The sequence below is a fragment of the Cataglyphis hispanica genome, chromosome 1, assembly GCF_021464435.1.
Source record: "Cataglyphis hispanica isolate Lineage 1 chromosome 1, ULB_Chis1_1.0, whole genome shotgun sequence".
In the NCBI taxonomy this organism is placed as follows: Eukaryota; Metazoa; Arthropoda; class Insecta; order Hymenoptera; family Formicidae; genus Cataglyphis; species Cataglyphis hispanica.
The window spans coordinates 4,092,110-4,109,136 of NC_065954.1; the positions used below are offsets into that span (position 1 = coordinate 4,092,110).

The 17,027-nt window shown below is 41.8% G+C and overlaps 1 protein-coding gene across 5 annotated transcripts in view; it reads left to right on the plus strand.

Moving 5' to 3' along the window:
- Positions 1–17,027, plus strand: part of LOC126852868 (semaphorin-2A) — a 332,693-nt gene that overhangs the window by 287,163 nt on the left and 28,503 nt on the right. For all 5 annotated transcript variants that reach the window (XM_050598166.1, XM_050598149.1, XM_050598159.1 and 2 more), the window contains one exon: positions 12,382–12,469. In XM_050598166.1, coding sequence (XP_050454123.1) covers positions 12,382–12,469 — 88 coding nt within the window. The remainder of the gene's footprint in view (positions 1–12,381; positions 12,470–17,027) is intronic.

The window sequence follows — 17,027 nt, forward strand, 5'->3', positions numbered from 1 at the left end:
GATAGTTACCACGTCATTCTATCTCTATCTCTATCGGATCAAAATCTAGCAATTCCAATATTGACGTAAAGTACACCGGTACACCGTTAATATCATCGTGAGTTCTGAGTTTTAGCGAAGCTGTAATTGTACGAAGCCGCATCGTAGCAAACCGCGAAAGCAAAGGCATTCCTTCGAGCGAGCGAAACCACTTCCGCTCACGCGAACAAAAGGCAATCTCCGTGCTTCGTCCGATGGTCGTGCGCGCGTTGCGTTGTTGGAAATGTTGTTCGCCGACTCGACCGCTCTCACAAGACATAATCCAGCGTCAGCGGATAGTCGCCGGTTTAACGTCCGTATGCGTTTTGTATGCAAAATGCGTAAAGCGCACGAAGCACCACGAAACGGCGCGACGCGCACGAAAGAGACGGGAGGCAACATCTTTCGTTCCTTCCAGCAAACTCCCCCTCGTGGTCATGTAAAGGCCGACAACCTGTCCGATGCAGATTGCACCCGCAACATTTGTCACCGCCTCTCCCGCTCACGTGGAGCCGGTCTGTTCTTGGATGGCGACGTGTAAACACGTCGATGTAATAGCGAGCAGCATGCGGTCCCCGGCTAGGTTGGTATTGTGTGTGCATACTGATGTTTCATTAGCCCACTGTTCATGTGCCGTTCTCGTACTGTCAATCAAGTGCTCCGCCCTGCGGCTGCTCCTCAGTTGGAGAAGCCGGCAACGGGCTCTCTCTCTCTCTCTTAGCGTCGCCGTTAGGATCGCTTTATAAGGGGATTACAATTATCCGATGTTTGATTAACTCTCCCTTCCCTAAGCCGCGATACTGCAATCTGCTTAGGGCGCGTTACATCCCGCTCGCCTTTCCATTCCGGACGATCGCGAACGCCGTTGCCGTGCCGCCAGTTGCGGCGCGATCCGTGGTATAATTCGTTGCGATGCAATTTGCCACGGGCTCATCGGCCCCCGAAATTGGAATCTACCTAATCCGCGGCAGCGCCGATGGATTTTCAAGGTGTGTGTTTGACGCAGCTGCCGCGCGCAGAAACCGATCGGGCCTGTGCTGCTCGTCAAGCGGCGCAAATCGCATTGGCTTTACAAAGGGATTAAAATCACGCAATGTTTGATTACCCTTCGGCAAGAGTTGATTAGCGAGTATCGTTAAGATCGATATATCTGTCGGCGAACGGAGAGATCGCGCGGAGATGAACAGCTGGTTTAAACGTTTGGCCAATCGGCATGGCGATTGTCGAACGCTGCGGTTGTCGCGAATGGACACCGACATGATTCTGTTCCGCTTGTAATGGCTAAATCCCGTACACATTTCCGCAAATGTCAATCGTGTTACGTCTGAGCGCGCGCGCGGCGACGTTAACCGGCCGATTGCTCTATCTACTATATTTATATTTCACGACACTTTGAAATTTAAATAAAGCTCTTTGAATTGTGGCTCTTTGAAATAGCGCACAGAGTGGGTTTGCTGCAATAATAATCGACTATTGGAATCGTTTTATAAAGGGATTACAATTATATTATTCGATGTTTGATTATCTTTTCGAGCTTACTATCTGCTTGCGTTACATATTCAAGTGATATATACAACAGAAACTCACGAGTGATATTATAATAACATAATATCTCCCATTATATTACATTTATCATACTTTACAATTATCCAAAGTACTCATTCTCAAATAGTAATCTTATTTTTTATGGTTTTATGGTTTATAAGACATAGACCTAAACAATGTAAAATCATAAGTTTTCATATAAACTAAAATAATCAGCACATAATTATTTCGTAGAATATCTATTTGAAATTTACATCTGTCTTTGCAATTTCATGATAAAAAGTAATTAATAGGCACATTTATTGTCAGAGAATCCATTGCTCGGGTACATTTTCACTATTTATATAGAAAAGTGAAATTTGTTACATCGACAACACGGGCTTTCCATGTACGATTTCAAATTTGCAGAATAAAACGTAGAGCTGCGTTAAAAAAAGCGATTTAACGCGATCCATGTATTTTATTGCGCGTCGCAATAAAAATACTTGAAATAATTATTTCGTATATGTCGTTTGCAAAAATTAACATTGTTTTGTCATATATATATATTTTTTTTCCGTATCTATCCAGAGTACGAATCAGCTTCTGTTAACTGAAATTCGTTTGATTTGAATAAATATCACTATCGTGCATGTTAATATTTGATCGCAGTTGCGATAATGCGTCCAATTTAATATAAATTAGCGTATCAGGTAATAAGACATAGTAGCACAATATTTGTTTTTGATCTAGCTCGATAGTGATTGTTGGAATATCATCAACTCTCGATTGCTTTTATTGAACTTCGCAATTGAGTTCTTCGCCTGCGGCTCCCCCACGGATCGGTGGTTCCGTTGCATTCGAAAGATCGTTATCGCTTTGTTCACTCCGCAATTACATAAGAGAATTAACATTATTCGCCGATTGATTTTGTGCTTACAACATGACTCGCTTTAATTACATGCACAATCGCGTGTTTACGCTGGCTAAACTTGGGGGCAAAGTTTTCAAATCACCAAAAAAAATAAACAATCAATATTCCGTTTATGTATGATAATTATTTATATTCTTTATTTTATTTATTATATATTTTGTCGCATTTTATTTGATTTTTCGTATATTTAATTATTTTGTGTGTATATGTGTATATATTGTGTGTGATCAACTCTTTTGATCGAACAACTTTTATTCGATTAAACGAAATCATTTATTTTCTGATCGGAAATCATTTTATAAAGAGATAACAATTGTACCATATTTGCCTTTGTGTGAATGGCACAAGTTAGTTAACTGACTACATTACGTAAACTATTATATATAGCATCAATATAGTTGAATTGACTTTATTGATCTTTTGCAGCTGATTATATCATGAAACGTTTTGCGCATAGCAATAAATAAGGTATCATTTTTCTCATTGTCAGCCGCATCTATTAATACGCTAATGATATGTAAATCAAAATTGCTGTTATAATTTATATAGATATATATTTTTATGAAAGAAAATTAATTACGTTCTTAATTCCTATAATTATTACTATCGCATCGTCATCCATTAATTTATCAACCTAAAGCTGCAGGAAGTGAGCTAAAGGGAACGATATTAACTTTTCATATCCAATATTTTTTTTATATGAGGGTATATATTTTGCCCTATCGTTGTTTCCTTCGAGATAAGTGAAAATTTACCGCGTTAGGAATATTTTTTGTGCCACTGTGGTGCGAAAAATCTACTCATCCTCCATCTCGGCGTCGCCGAAAAGGGGCGTAGGATTAGTAGCCGCGGGACATTTTACGGAGGTCATCTATCTGATCTCAAAAACGGATCTCTCCGCCATGGGGATGCGCGTTCTTGCTTGTGCGCCGCGAGGGTCAGTTCTATGTGAGGGAGTACATCGAGCAAGAGAGGGAGCTGAGACGGAGGATGGCGGGGAGGGAGGTCGGTTTGTGCAACGTGTGTGATTACGTTGGCAATTACTCCCACCCCCGAGACTCAGATCGAGGCGGCCGTACTCGCCTCCTCTTTGCCTTCACCCCGTCGGTCTTGCCCCGACGGCGGAAGGGCTGTAACTCGTTATTAGCGAGGAGCGGCAGCAGTGGAGGGAGAGGTGATTACAGCCCCCGAAGTAGATTCGCCGACGATGATAAACGCGAGTCTGCAGATCCGATCGCGGGCCCAACCCGTTCACTCTTTTCTCTCTCTTCTCCCGCGCTTGTTCTCTCTCTCTCTCTCTCTCTTTGTTTCTTCTCTATCATTCTCCGTAAACCGACTCTTTTGACATGCTCCCGCGCTAGTTTCTTCTTTTACTTTTCGACGTGGTTAGCGATCTAAAAAATTCTAAAAATAATAGATTAGCCTATTTCTGTTTTCACGTTTTTTTCTACTAAAATTTTTTCTGATAAATATCTGCGTTGCAATAGAATTGCGCAAAAGAGGCGAAATGATTCGATTAGATTGTGAAGAGAGATAATCTAAATTCGATGCAACATTTGGCATTAAATTTGTAACGAGAGCGCAATAGCGTCAAACTTACGTGAAGAATTTATTATGAATTTATGAGACATCGATAGAGGATATTGCGTAAATGATTGTGTGCGATAAAATGTGACATTTCTGTCCCGCTTGAATTTTACTTCGAAATATTAAACCGCAATTTTAGTTCATGGAAGCGAAGAGAGAGAGAGAGAGAAGCTTTTATTTTGAAATAATATTAGCTTGCGAGAGTTACACGCCTAAATCTGAATGAGATTCATACTTCGATCTCACGCTCCTTAAGAGATTTAGTAATAACGATGAAAGATTTTGATCCCCGAGCATATACGAGACTAGTGCAAAAGAAGGGAAATCCGGGAGTGGAATGAATTGCGGATTCGCAGGCGAAAGAAGAGTTGCCAAGCGGGAGGAGTCAATAAGAAAGGAGAATCCTCGAGGACTAGTCGCGGAAAGATACATATATACATACATACACGCATATATATATATATATATATATATTCTCTCAAGCGGATTCTTTTATATACCGTCCAAGTCTAAGTCGAGAATGCGCCATAGAAAAGCCCTGAAGAGCCCTCTAAAAATGACTGCGTCCCTTTCCTCGCGCGCGCAGAAAAGGAAAAGGTATTAGGGGAGTCGACGTTGGAAGGGAGGGGGGGCGGTGGTACTGCACGTTGCGCTGAGTGTAGTGACGGTAGCCGTACGCGTGGAACGAAAAGATAACGCAATTTATTTCAGGCTTTATTCATCTTCTTTCATTCCCTTCTTTCGTTCCGCGCCGAACCGTACGGGGTCCGGCCGCGGAGCAAAGCAGCGAAAAAATTCTCCGCGTTTTCTTTTTTTTTCTCCCTCTCTCTCTCTCTCCTTCTCTTTTTTTCCACCGCCCGCTTCGCTCTTTATCCGCACCGCTGCCGCCGTCTCTAACGCCGATACGCTTGTCGACGAGAATATTTTAATATGCGTTCAGCACGCTGTTTATGAGACTTTATCGCGGACGATAGACTTGGAAGTCACTTTGAGTGACCGGGCATAATCGATCGCGGATAATCTCTTTTCGATAATCTTTTTGCATAAGAATATGAAATAAATTGTCTTTACAGAATTAATACGGAATAGATAATCTTTTCTTCTGTCTCTCTCTCTCTCTCTCTTTTCTTTTTTTCTTTCGTATAATTAATGTTAAGTAAAAATCGATGTAAACTATATACGCTTCTCTTCTATTATATCGCATCGGTAACGTCGATACGATATGTCAAATGCAGAGGAGTTCTCGTGCGTGAAAATGCCCGAATAAACAATCGAATCGAGCATTAACGCAATGGACCAATCGAGACGCTTATTATTATCGAGGTTCGACTGTGACTGTTGCAGTATCGAACTGAGAGCTGTCAACCCGTGCGGCGGCGGTCGCGCTGTAATTCGCTTTTCGACCGATCTCTATTTTGTACCGCTATATTTGTCGCTATGCCGGCATTACGAATGCCAAACATTTTGTGCAACTTGACTTTGATATTACTTGTAACAAACGTCGCTGCAAATATTTTGCAATATTTTCCTCCGATGAGTTAGAATATTTTTAATCGTATTTTACCTCGCTATTGCAAGCAATTTCCAATGGCATATTTAAACATGATATTTAAATTTCGTGGTGGAACGTGCAGTTTTATACATTGACCTCTTTTGTGAATTATTTCTCAATTTTAATTTATTATATATAAAAAATATGACACGTCTTCCGATATTGATTGAAAATAGGATATATGTACTCGATCTTTCGTATTTAACATAAAAAGATGATTGGGTCTTTAACTTCTTCATTAAAATAGCCGCGTATTAGATATCTGATCTCTTTTTCGAAATGATTTTCTCAGTAACACGTTATGACTCCGTGCAACTTGATCAATTATAGCAAGAGGATATCGTGCTACCAATTAAGCAAGTTCATAGTTTACTGTGAGAAACTATCAAGGAGCTCATGTTCATACCAACTAAGAATGATGGAAGGGCGATGGAAGGGAGGTCAGAATGATGTTTCCACTTCGTGCTTCTGATACGTGACCCACGCAGTAAGCCTGATTCAAATCTGGTACAACTATATGGTGGCGATGCATTAACCTAATGAGCCTTTAACTAAATTGAACTGTCTAATGCTAATAGAATTGTATACGAAATTTAGTTATTTTATCTCGTTGTAACCGTCAAATTTTGTATTTTCATTGATGAATTTTCAACATTTTCATCAATATTTAACTCGTACGTGAAAAACTAGCAAAGGCATGTTCGAAAATAATTTTAAATTGATAAATGTGCGTATATCGACCGATCAAAATGACAGCCATTATCCTAAACGCTTTTTTAAGCTTAAGCCTATTATCTAGATTAAAATATGCGATAATCAAATTCCGCGAAGTAAAGGATCGTGTAAGTGTGACAGTGAGAGCGTACAGGATAATAGACGGATAGAAAAGGAGAGAAATAGAGACAGAAGTGTCTTGGGAAGAGGGTTGATTAATGAGAAGGGCGTGACGTGGCGGTGCGCCGCGCACCAGCCACGCTTTGCCCCATTTCATCTCCGCTTTCACCCTCTCTTACGTCGTTCTTTTTGACTCTCTTTTTGTTCCCCTTCTTTTTTCTCTCACGCTCTTCTGCCTCGTCATACCTATGTTACACTTACTTTGTCAACGAAACCGTTCTCCTCGCTCCTCTTCCGCTTAGATCGGCTGATATTTCTATTTCAACCTTCGTTATTCTGTCTCGAATTTTCACATTACCGCGCTTTTCCGCAATTACGTTCCGCAACGCTGCTTCTTTCCCCCCCAGACATTCTCTCCCTATGATTCCGCGGTTGCAAACGATTCCCTTCCAATACCTTCTCCACGAGTCGTTCATTCATGTTTGTCGGTTTATTAGACAAACGGGTCGGAAAGAGCGGCGGGTTATTATCAAGACCGACGCCGTGAAACCCTCGCCCCTGCATTTGCGATACGGCGGCGGTAACCGTTCTGAGAACTGTTTCTCCGGTTGACTACCTCCGTCTCTCCTCCCACATTTAATCCCCGCACCCTCTTCTCTCCCGCACCAGTCGAATCTATAACCGAGGTAAAATAGGGACTCGCACGCACCTGGCAACCTTCGATCGGAACTCGGTATCGCGAGGGTGAAACGAAATCGTAACGTTCCGATCGTCGTCATAGTTACGCCAAAGCGGCTTGTGATTCCTACGCGTGCTTCGAAAAATGGAGCCCAGCACCCTCGATACTCTTAATACTTGTCGGCGATATTGCAGAGAATGCCGATCGAAAGGGCCGTTTCGCCTGCCATGATGTTCCCTTTAAACGTCATTCCATTTAAAGTTCCCGAGCTCTAAATCCGTCACTGTTTCCGTGTCGAATTCGATTAACGGCAAGTATTGGCCGCGTGCTATGATCGATACTCCATAGAAAGTTTGCACAATGCCCAACGGCGTTCGCGCCGGGACTTTCGGTTTCGAGAAGAGTGTATTGTCGTGTCGAGGTCCAGCGAATCCGCAAGCGGGGGTAGACGAGTTTCAAACATGTCAATTCTGTCAAGAGCCGCGACCGAGGTAGTCGAGTATGTGCGCATACATACGCTTGACCCCTCCCCATACCTTCTCACGACTCAACCAACTCCTGACAGACACCAAGGATAGAAGACGCGTTTCACACACCGGATAAAAGGTCCTCGAAACGCGTCAGCAGGTTCTATCCCACGCGATGATCGTACCTTGACCGAGGAGCGATAGAGAATCGAGACCCCAGAGACATTCGATCCCCCTCCCCTTTTCTCTCTCCTCGCCTGTATCGTATTACCTTGTCCTGAATTTCGTTCTGGATCATCTGCACCTTCGATTACAAACAGGTTCGATTTAGTTTGCGTACGCGATCAAAAAGTGAATATAATATTTTGCGCAGCACAAAAATATCTTCTATATAATTCGAAAAAGATATTTGTTAAAAATAACACGTTTTGATTTATGACGATTTATGTGAATTGCGAGAATATCACACGATGGTGGTCTTACTGTTGGATAATTTGTTGATCTCAAATAGAAGAGTTCTTGACACAATACATTTTTTTGCACATTAATCGTGAAATCCATTTGATCGCTTGCGCCGTTACGCACTGCATGCGGAACGTATCTCATTTTTCAAAGTCAGTACGCATAGCGAGATGGATTGTGAAAAGTTAAAAAGAGTGCTTTTGCAATTGAAATTACCGCGATGGAGAATATTTTCGCTTTCCGCCGCGAGTACGGCATGGCACCTTGCCTCGGGCTCAAGGGATTAAAATAATAATAACGTTGGAAATTGGACACGGTCGCGGCGGCAGAGCGGCGGCGGTGGTACCCTCGTAATCTTTGGCGGCCATATGCCAGTGTCAGCTGGAACGAAGCCAGACGAATGTAAAAAATGCTCGCGCGCCTAATCTGCCATTGTGCGGGCTGAGTTGGGGCCCCGTACACCGGCCGGCCTAACTTTATTCAATTGCAACCGTGGCTCTCTTTATGATGTCGCATTTGCATTCGCGCGACAAAGAGAGAGAAAGACCGCAAATATTCGTTCTGCACGTGCCGCAAGATTCGTTCGATTGCCAATAAGATGCTCTGCATAAATCTGCCATAAAGATCAGTTGCGAACATGAAAAATGATTGTGTCGACTTCATATTCAACCTCGTTATCATCGGAAATCGTGCATGGAAATTCAAATCTCTGTACGTGTGTGTGTATGCGGCGCAAATTCTTCAAAAATAACCACCGATCTTACGATATCGTCCTAGAAAACATTGTCTTATCGATTTTATATCATCGCGATCGCATAATCCGCGGGTATGGGTCGGTTTTATTGTGCCAACACGAAGCTGGGTTTTCGACTAAAGTCGATTTTAAATCGATTCGATCGCGATCTCTAAAACGCCATCACGGTAAGAGCAATAAATTTCCTAAAAATTCCTCATCGACTACGTTGATTCTCATCGTTCTCGTTCACCTTTTCGTGGCGATTCAATTTAATGCGATATTATTTCACGATTAATAATCTCGCTCTTTTATATTGCCTGCTTCATCTACATACAACTATCGATGTAGCGCATTTCTTTATGCGAGTTTTTGTTCCCACCGAACGCAGCGAATTTTAGATAAAAGAAAATGAATTATACATGTTGGATTGGCAAAAAGTGTCAAAGACAAATTTTCGAAAATATTATTAAGTTTTTTCGGAAATATTATTAAGTTTTCTTTCAGTTTTATGCCAAATTATAATTACAACCATTTTATTTTACATGTGAAAAGAATTGATTAAATTTAATAGAATTTGTTCTCTGATCATATCTTGGCAGAAAATTAAAGCCCATGGATGAGATAAAATAACATTGTAGGATATATCAAATAAGTTTTTCAGAAAATCGGATTATATATTTATTGCTCAAACCAAAATCGGTTGCTCTGCAAACGGCGATTAAAAGCTTTTGCGGAAATGCATTTAGATGCAAAAACGTGCACGCAAGAATTGGAGCATGACGTGAACGTACACAGAGAGAGGAGATTTGAAGAGCGAAATCGTCTCTCGTTACATATTGAGATTCTAAAATCCGTGGGATTTAAATACGATATTAACGATCGTTTGACTCAAAAAATGAGCTCTATTTCAAATGTACGGGATTAACAGAAGAATCTAAAACAATATTTATATCCTTAAATTCTCAAAATAATTTATACCATCTTATTTATTTTGATAAACAAATTATTAATTAACGACTTTTATTTTCGGAAGGCAACCACATGCGCGCGAGCGCATTTCCTACAAATATATATGTATGTATGTATATATATAATATTGCCCGTATAATTATAAATAATAACCCGGATAACCATTAGGTTCTCGAATCAACAAAATAAAGTACAATTTATACGTTTATGCGCCGATATATATTTGTGACGACGATGGTTTCTACGCTTCCACGACCCTCCGTTTTTGCAGCCCTTCTCTTTTTTTTTATGAGATATAACGGCCGCAAGATTCGTAACGATTCTAGATATCGCTAATACTCTCTCGGCGGGCGTTTAATTAAGAAATACTGTAAAGGTATTAAGCCGTTGTGCTCGGAATCATCGAATCCAAATGAATGGTTTCCGCAACTAGGGTCGTTAGGGCATTATCACGCACCGTTAACAATGTCGATTAGCGATTGTATCGTCCCTCCAAGTTTGGAGCGCGTTCTTATGGGAGTGCGTTACAAGTAATTTACGATAAGTAGATGTGTTTGTGCGCACTCGAATATACATACATGGCATGGACGTCTTTTAATGGCGGTAAATTACACGAAGGTAAATATTTGTCAGAGAACCCAGCGCGGTGGCGCCATATGTTTCTCCAACGCATCAATATTGAACGATTAATTATTTATATTATGCGCGTATCGTACAATTAATTAAGCAAATATTGGCATGCAATGCAGTCGGAAACAATGTAACAATTATCGTATAATTATGAAACGGAAATTAAAAAACCGTAAAAAGTTTTAATTGTATTGTCACGTCGTGTGTTAACAAAATATATACTTCGTTATATTTGTACATATATATATTACTTACACCCCCCGTTGACAGATAGCATTAGATACGTAGATCTTACAAAGCGATTTTGCTGAATGAACATACAAAAGTGAGTACATGAGACAAATTATTACTACAACGCGGAGTGTATTCGCCGTATGACATAAATAACGTGCGCACCAAAGGGGCTCTCGAGCCTCGCTCTCTGTCTGTATAAATAGAATCTACGTCGCCTGACGACGTTTATTTCATTAACAATTGCTACGCCGCGGCACGGCCAGTTTTATCGCGGGTCAAAAATAGAAGCGCCCGCGCAAACGACACGAGTCGCAACAGTTATATTAACTCAGATACAACGAGCGGCAGGTGCGGCTGTGTCGTCTTACATGGGCGATACAATTTTATTACGACTATAAGATCAAAATAATTCTCGTGATCTTGAAACACGTTTCGAGGCGAACGAGTTGCGAGCGCATTCAGGCAGAATCAATGGAAAAAGGAGAGAAACGTGGATGGGATCGCGCGTGTGTTTGCGAGTGAATATAAATTTTGAAATCTCTCGAGACACACAGTCTAGATGCGTGGTTTATCTGGGCCGATCTAACGAGCTATGGCTCACATTGGTTTTGAATAAGTCCGACATTAGAGGGAGCACGGCGTAATGTGGGTCGTTTCGCCATGAGAGATAAAACGAGATCGCGTTTTTGCATCCCCCGCTCTCGCGGCGGAGAGAGAGAGAGAGAAAACCGTTGGTTAGCGTGCGTGGAAAAGAGACACGCCAGAGAAGAAGCGAGAGGAAAGAAGGGCGAAATAAGGGATAGATGCGGAGGAAGAGTAGCTCTGTTCTAGAATAGGAACCCCTTTCATTCGACGTCAGAGCCCCTCTTGATACCGTATAAAATATAGTATTGTTCGCGCTCTGTTAGTTCAGAGTGGAACGAGTATATTTAGAAAGGGGCGGCTTTCTTTCATATGTTAAGCAGATCAGTGTCGATGAGATAAAAGGAGAAGAAGAGGAGTGAGGATGGCAAGAGCTACTACCGCAGCGACCGTACTTTCTCGTTGACGTTCCAGCGGCTGGTCCGTGAATTTTATGCAGTCTAACTCTCGACGTGCAAATGATAATCGATTTGACTCAATACCCTTAAATACCGGGGTAGCTATCGCAATATGTCTTTTCTTTCTTTGAAAAATGATAAGTGGACAAAAATATACATATGTAATATAATCTCAAATTTTCTAATAAAATTTTGCGAGAATTGTAAAAAAATAAATGCTTATGTTATCGTTCGAGTATTTGTCCCGAATCATAAATTCACATTTACATCAGAGACAATAGTAAAAATTCTTCCCGCGGCTTGATTCGTTAGGTCGCTAATATCAATTCACGCGTTGATCTTTGATGTTTCCGCGGCGCGGATTTCATCCGGAATCCGCGCCGCGGCCGATGGAACGAAAATGTCGAGCGCGCATTACGTGCTGTGTAATTTCGACGAGTTTACGGTAGAGATAAGTCAGAGTTGACTTTAGCCGGATTACCCCGGCGCGGGGTCGACAGGAGGAGGAGGAGGAGGGGGAGGGGGAGAGGGGAGTTGGCGCCCCTTACTATCCGAGCGTTATTATAAAAGTCATAATGAAAATCTAACGATCCCGGGAAGCGAGCGCGCGGCATGGCCGCGACGCGGCGGCTTCGCCGCGTTTCCGCGCCGCGGAAAATGAATTTCGCCGTGCCACGACGTCGCGTTTAATCCCCTTGTTTACTTTTGCTTTCAGAACACGTGCGGGAATTCAGCTGCGGCATGCTGTACTACAGGACGCTCTATCTGGACAGTAAGAGAGACGCCCTATACGTCGGAGCTATGTAAGTAGAACTTTTTTTCAGTTGCGTAATAAAATGTCACGCCATGAAAATCCCCGGGAAAAGTTGCCACGTTCCCTCGTCAAAGCCTGAGGACAGATGTATTACGTCAGCGTCGCGCGATTGTGTATGTATTGTGTACGTGCTACACTGCGGATTTTTACGATTGCTGTGATTAAAATTTTACAATGTATGTGATGAAGCGCGGGATCGTGCTATTTGATCGAATTTTCCGATGTCGCCGGATAATCGGATATAATCCGAACTTTGACGGATTACTCGTTACATATGATATTGGCTTTTTCGGGATAATAATTATCATTGAATAGGCGATATGAAACGGCGCGTCGATATCATTTTTTTGCAAAGAAAGCAGATTGAAAACGTTATTTAAAATGTTTTAATTCGATATACCATCGACTATTTTAACTCGCAAAAATTATATGCACATTTTTTATTTATTTTATCTTATTTATTCGTTTGTTTCATTTTACAGAAGATGATCAGAATTTTCTCGCTCTAAATGTTTCACTTAACAGAAAGGCAATTTACTCGAGATCTTTGAGTTACGCAGGAAAACGGCAAGGAGAGCAAACATATAATATAAATCGAAACTGACGATCTCGGCAATTATGGTTGTCGACGAAATGAGAAAAACGTCATGTCAACAGAGATCAAAATTAATGAATTTGCTATTTCATCCTTGAAACATTTTAAGCATTGTAAGCGAAAGCGCACAATTTAATATACGTATCGTAAACGGTAATGAAAATACTTGGTTTTAAATTAATGGCGTTGCTATCAAAGTTCTTATTTACGAATGCTCTATGATTGTTTTATATATATATATATATATACTGTGCCAAACTCTCTCTATTTCTCAATATTTCCTCCAATTCTCCTTCTATTCAGTTCTCTCATGGAACTTAGCCGTAATTAAAAGTTGCACGAAGAGAGTTTCTTGCCGTTCCCTAGGTAGCCGTAATAACCCGTTAAATCGATCGGGGCTGCTCTTCGTTGCGTTCGTACGAGTATATCGGGTTATTATTTCTTCGATGGTGACTCGGCGGGAGAGCAAAGGCTAAAGGGCCGGCTGTTCCCTGGAGTCGGTACAGATTGCGGGAGGGAGACGTCGCATCATTACCAGGCGGAGTATTATTTCTTGATTCGGTTCCAGCCTCGCTCCTGCTCGCCGCCACCCTTGGCGGACCATCCGCTAACGTTCCTAGCCCTCCTAGCTTCTCCGTTCTCTTTTGTGCGTATCCCTCCCTCCCTCCCTCTCTTAATTTGGTAAATGCCAGCAAAATGCTACGAAGCCCCGGTAATGGAGTGGGGATGGTTCTCCAATGCTTGCGGATACAGAGAAATCCCGAGGCAGACGAGGAATAACGTTTGTTTAATCCCTTTGTGAGATGAGACGGATCGTCTTACGAGGTTCTCTCACAATTTCTGATTCGTACAAGTAGGCTTTCGTCAACGAGACCAGATTCAATTGACTTTGTTGCTTCGGAGCGATTTGATAAATTCTTAACAGTATAATTTACAATATATACAAGCGATAGTAGTTATATCTTTTTATTTTCTTTGAACAGATACTATGTATAATATTTCTTAATAAATAACCATAATTTTCATATATATACGCCAAAATATATAATTTTTTTTACTATTGATAAAAGATAAATTGGTAATAATGTAATTTGAATACAGTAGAAAAAAATTAAATAAGATATAAATCACTTTGCACAACGGAAGTAAAAAATGACAAGCGCATAAAAGTTTCCGCTTTTGAGATAACTCGACCTTTTCATCCTTTTCTCTCTCTCTCTCTCTCTCTCTCTCTCTCTCTCTCTCTCTCTTTCTTTCTTACGTTTCTACGACGAGATGAGCTCACCATATGGGACGACAAAAAGAAAAGTTACAATAAATTGCATTTCCCAAGGAAAGCGGCTACTTCGACTTTAACGTTTCCTGTTTCCTGGCTTGGTTCCATGTACTGGCATCGTTTTGCTCCGTGTTATATACATATATACACGCGTATCTATTCACAAAACTACAATATCGAATAGAATTCCGATAAGAATTTCGTAAAAGGAAATCATTTCGACATCTCGAATGGTAAGAACCGATTAAGCTTCACAATCTCGCAAAACGTCATTTTTAAATGATTTTATGGGTTTCGATTTTTTTGCATATAGATTGTCTCGCGTGATCTCGTGCTAAATCGCGATTCTTTTCTTGTATCCTTTCCGTACTCGTTCTTCACGAGTTCCTTTTTTTTTCCTCTGTTATCGCGCACGACGATCGATACACGCGCGAACATCGTTCCTCGTTAATTAGAAAGGTGATAGCCATTAATTGTAGTTTGAGAATCGGTACCCGCGTTGCGGTTCGCTCTGCAATTAAGGCACGCTAATTGAACGCTTCCAATTATCAAGCCGGAGACCCGGCGGCGCAGGGGCAAGCTATACACTAAAAAAATACAGCTCGCTTATATCCGTCGACTCGTCTGCCGTGCGTCTAGCGAAAAGGGATAAAAATTCGTCGATCATATTTTCATCTCGTTCGGTGCCTCGTCCTTTTCCTCGCCAGGCTTCTATTGTGCTCGCGCGACAATCCGGTCGAAAAAGCGACTGCGACGGGATTAACACGTCGCATCCAGTCGCCGATCGGTTTTCCTCCTAATTGTCCTCGGTAACCGTTGCTGGAAACGCTACGGCGAGAGATTTCACCTCCGTTAACGCGCGTTGAAACAACCGGCAGAAACACGTGTGATAACGTAGAGAAGTGAGTTACGGTCGCGAACGCTTGCTAGGTGAAAACGGTGCCACGGGCTTGTGGCGTTGTAGAACCAACCGTGGCAATTGAGCTTTCTCTTCCGGACGTTTTCGTCGATGTTAGCACTTCGTATGTCGTATATCGATTTAGCGGTGGATTACTCGTCGGGCATAGTCCGTTGAAATTGTATCGAGGAATTAGATTATAAATCGTGCTAAATCCGTGCATTTTATCCGCGCTTTTATGTCACTCCATACTTTCCACTATTTATTTTATGAAAAGTAATGTCTTATAACGTCCGGGGCTGCATTGCGGTTTATTGAAATGCCGACGTAACGATATTCTGTCATGTATGTGTGTGCTCGCTGATTTATACCGGGAATTATTAAAATCCTTCTATTATGTTAAACCCATCTTGCCACGAATGTACATCTCTTTGCCGAAGGCGTTGGGATAAATAGCGCTGTTGCAAACGCCACTTTCCCGGCCCTTGTCATGTATTTCCCCAGACCGGAATCTCCGAAGGAGGACGGATGTGAAGAAGGGAGAGTAGATCTCGACGCGTTGGATAATGTATCCCGGGTCAGAGCTGTCCGTCACGCTCAGCCACAAATTCAGACAACGATGCTTTTCGGATTTCGCCCGGCATTCGTCAGGCTCCTTTTCGCGCGCGGTGAAAGTGTCCGTATTACGCGCGCTCCAATATAGAGTTCTACATACGTGTATATACTAAATAGAAAAGCGCGGTGTATGTATGTATTATAGTGTTATTTCAAGCTGCGATCCATTTTGAACGCATGGGCGATATATGCGCGACCATACTCGTTACTCTGACTTTTGCAAACGCGCTATCGATCTTTAATTAAATTTTCGTTCTTATTTGCGAATTAGCAATAAAATTTGTTGAAATTTTCCCCTCCGCGATACGCAGCCGTCTTCAGTTTAAGAAATTGCAGTACGACCTGCGCAAACTGCTCCACAGATTTTAATTAAACTTTCCCGCGGAAGCTCCTTAGGCGATGTTAAAATGTTAAATTGAACCAAATTCTTTCCCGATTTTCGCGAGTAACACTTTTTTTTATTTAAGAAGAAGAAGAAGAAGAAAAAAAAAAAAATTTGTCACGGAATCGTGTCAATGACATCTTAATGAAATTTTTTTTCTGCGATTTTCAATGGCAAAGTGATTTTTCAGTTTGATTACGCACGCTTTACCAATCGAATTTCAATGCGGCTGAGCGATGACTTTGCAGCCCAACCCCACCTTTTACGCCAGGTTTCCCCTACAAATTACTTTTCTACGAATTTTTTCTTTCGATAGCATGAGCGACGTGCCAGCACGTAGACGATCTTCGTCGTTTCGCGCTTCTCCCCCTTCTCCCCTTCTTCACATTTCCTTTCCACCTGCCGAACCCTCTAAAAGTTCACCGAGACGAAAGTTCGACGCGGGTAGATTCCAAAGTACGGATTTGTTTTTCTACGTTGGTATTTACTTTTTCACGGCGCAATGCACAGAATGAATGAAAAAGAGGAGAGCCGCTGAGGGATAGGTCTTCCTTTTCCTCGTTCTTTCTCTTTCTTTTTTTAGCGCGTTTCGCGCGCGCATTCCGTCTGACTGCGTATTTCTATTGAAAGGCGATGATGAATGGCTATTGGGATAAAGTTATGCGGCGCGCCGGCGTTAATGTTGCGAAACATTTGAAAACTGGGTAAATTCGATTTACGATCGGCGGCGCTCAGCGGCGCGTATACCTTTCACGTATGATCGAACGCGCGGCATCTCAGA